The 2,694-nt window shown below is 30.2% G+C and overlaps 1 protein-coding gene across 1 annotated transcript; it reads left to right on the top strand.

The window, feature by feature from the left end:
• Window positions 1-719: 719 nt before the first annotated feature.
• LOC145013145 (NADH dehydrogenase ubiquinone 1 alpha subcomplex subunit) lies at window positions 720-2,477 on the top strand. Its single transcript, XM_078971953.1, has 3 exons — window positions 720-933; window positions 1,019-1,133; window positions 2,292-2,477. The coding sequence occupies exons 1-2, from the start codon at window positions 823-825 to the stop codon at window positions 1,109-1,111; spliced, it is 204 nt and encodes a 67-aa protein (XP_078828079.1). The 5' UTR covers window positions 720-822; the 3' UTR covers window positions 1,112-1,133; window positions 2,292-2,477.
• The last annotated feature ends 217 nt before the right edge of the window (window positions 2,478-2,694 follow it).

Below are 2,694 nucleotides of genomic sequence, written 5' to 3'. Positions count from 1 at the left end.
ACTTCAAAATATCATATTTGTCCAGCTTAATTTCTCAATATCATATTTACCCTTCATAAACCTTCAAAATATCATATTTGCCCAAATCCTTTTTATAATGTTTTTAATATTTTATAATTACTCTTTATACCTTAGAATTATTATAATAATTAAAAATATTAACCATATGATCCTTACGTCTATGATAATGGATTGTGAACTTCTAAATTGTTGGAATGTCGCCCTCTTGACACAAAAAAAAATTCATCTTCAACCCTCTATATAGAATATATATTTTGATTGTCTAGTTTTTATTGTTATTGATTATTATCATGTTGTAGATAGAGGTTATTTTAGATATTATCATTAATATTTTGATGTTTAAAATGTACATATACGATATTTTGATATTTAAGAAGGGTATATATGATATTTTGATGTTTAAAAAGGATATATATATGATATTTTGAAATTTTATGAAGGGTAAATATGATATCTAGAAATTTTATAAAGGGTAAATATGATATTTAGAAATTAAGTTGGATAAATATGATATTTTGATGTTTAGGAAGGGTATCTCCCTAAAATAGAAGATATTGATGGGCTTCTAATAGATATAATATTTTTATTGGGCTCTTATCATTACTCGAAATCCAACTTTAACCGGATCCGAATTTCGAATTACATTGGATCTTAATTGCATACCCGATTAGGCTTTTTTTTTAACACCGTTTTCCTTTTGTGTTAATAGAACGGGAAAAAGGAAACTTGCATAGGGCCAAGATTACAAGTAGTTCAGGAAGATCAAATCTGTAGTCTGAGAGAAAGAGAAGAGAGAAGGCGATGGGTAGATTTCAATGGATGGAAGCGTTGCTGCCATTAGGGATCATCGCCGGTATGCTTTGTATCGCCGGAAATGTTCAGTATACCATCCACAAAGCCGCTCATGGCCGTGTAAGCTTCTTTTTTCAGATCCCTTCATCGATTCTCTGGCTATACAAAATTCATACTTTTATTATTTTTTCGATCTGTATGACAGCCGAAGCACATCGGTAATGATTTGTGGGATGTGGCCATGGAAAGACGGGACAAGAAGATTGTCGACGAAAAACTTTCTCCTGCTAGCAATTAAACAAGGGTTTCTCCTTCTTCAGGTTTGATTTTTAGCTCCCTTTTTTCTCAAATAACTTATTGTAACTCGATTTACTCGAACTATACGATACAATTCGGCGAAGTACAAAATTTAGGGTTTAGTTTGATGTTGTGTTCAAATAACCCATTGTAACCCGATTTAGAAGCTCAAAATTTAGGGTTTAGTTTGATGTTGTGCTCAAATAACTTATTTTAACCTAATTTAACCCCATTTCGTTTCCTGGAGAAATCCAATTCCAAATCTTTCAAATGCCAATTCCTTTAACTGATTTTAATTCCTTCCACTTTCTGCAAACCAAACGCCCTCATAATTCCTGATAAACTATACTAACAGCTATCACCTACAACTAATTTTTGGTCTTGTTTGATTCTCTGCAAAAGAAAAAATGTGCAATTTGATGTGTAGCAAGGTCTTTTTTGACTTTAACTGTCAATGTACCATTGCCATTAATCCTTTGGTCTTTGGGTGACAATGATGTGTATGTCTCACTTTCAACACAATTGAAAATAGTTAGTTTTGTTAGTTTCAGTAAAAGATTAGGAGTTTGGCTTATCTCATTAGTCATTAAAACATAGAAAGTTTTTGTAAATGATTAGATTTTAATACTCATTTTCCCCTCATTAAATGCTTTATAAGATAAAGTGATGTCAGTGGGGTTAAGTAGCTGTTTTTGACTTAATGGGCTTAATCTGGTCAGAACTTAATCAAGAAGAACAAATCATGTTTAAAATATTATTTTGATTCTGGTATTCTAAGGTTAATCTATTGTTTCATTTTGACTTAATACATAAAGAATGACTTAATGTGAAAATGAATATTCATATTCGATTCTTTATTGTTTCATACACCAACTTTTACACATTTACATTTCACCATATTAAAGTCCACTCACAAAACTATTGCTCATTTCTCTTAAATGTTTCATCTTTCTTTCATCATTATCGATATTCTCTGTTGCCAATGGAGTATTTTATCTATCTTAAATCACATGATAGGAGAAGATTTTATTGTAAGAGAAGATATGAAGATAGTATAAGAATATAATTTGTTTGAATGGAGTTTTCAGGAGTATAAATGTATAATTTATTTCTAGTGTTTTTAACAGTTTATCGTTTTTTTCCAATTGGATTGCTGACGTGGCTGGTGTAATGGTTTACAGGAAAGCTTTGGCAAAAAATGAGATAAAGTGGGAAAGCTTGAAGATTTGTTTGGAATTTTTATTTTGTGATAATAAGTTTGTGGAAGTTTAAAGGGGATTGGGAAATAGCTGGATTTAAACCCAAATAAATTCAATTTCAACTCTTTTTATTTGGTTGCTACATCATGGATAGCACTTACCCACTAACACTATCACTATGTCACTTATTTTTTTTCTTTTCAAAATGCGTGATGCATTACGTGCTTGTACTGTACTATCTAAATTTGGAGGTGCTATTCTATAGATAAAAATATAAAATAAATAAATATAATATATGGAGTTGTTGAAATTAAAACACATGAAAGCATAGAAATGTTAATATTCATCTCATTTTGTAACAAAGTATAATCTAGAAATTTATATC

Source organism: Lactuca saligna, chromosome 8 (genome assembly GCF_052625555.1).
Source record: "Lactuca saligna cultivar CGN05327 chromosome 8, ASM5262555v1, whole genome shotgun sequence".
NCBI classification, from domain to species: Eukaryota; Viridiplantae; Streptophyta; class Magnoliopsida; order Asterales; family Asteraceae; genus Lactuca; species Lactuca saligna.
This window is presented reverse-complemented; position numbering and strand designations above follow the sequence as displayed.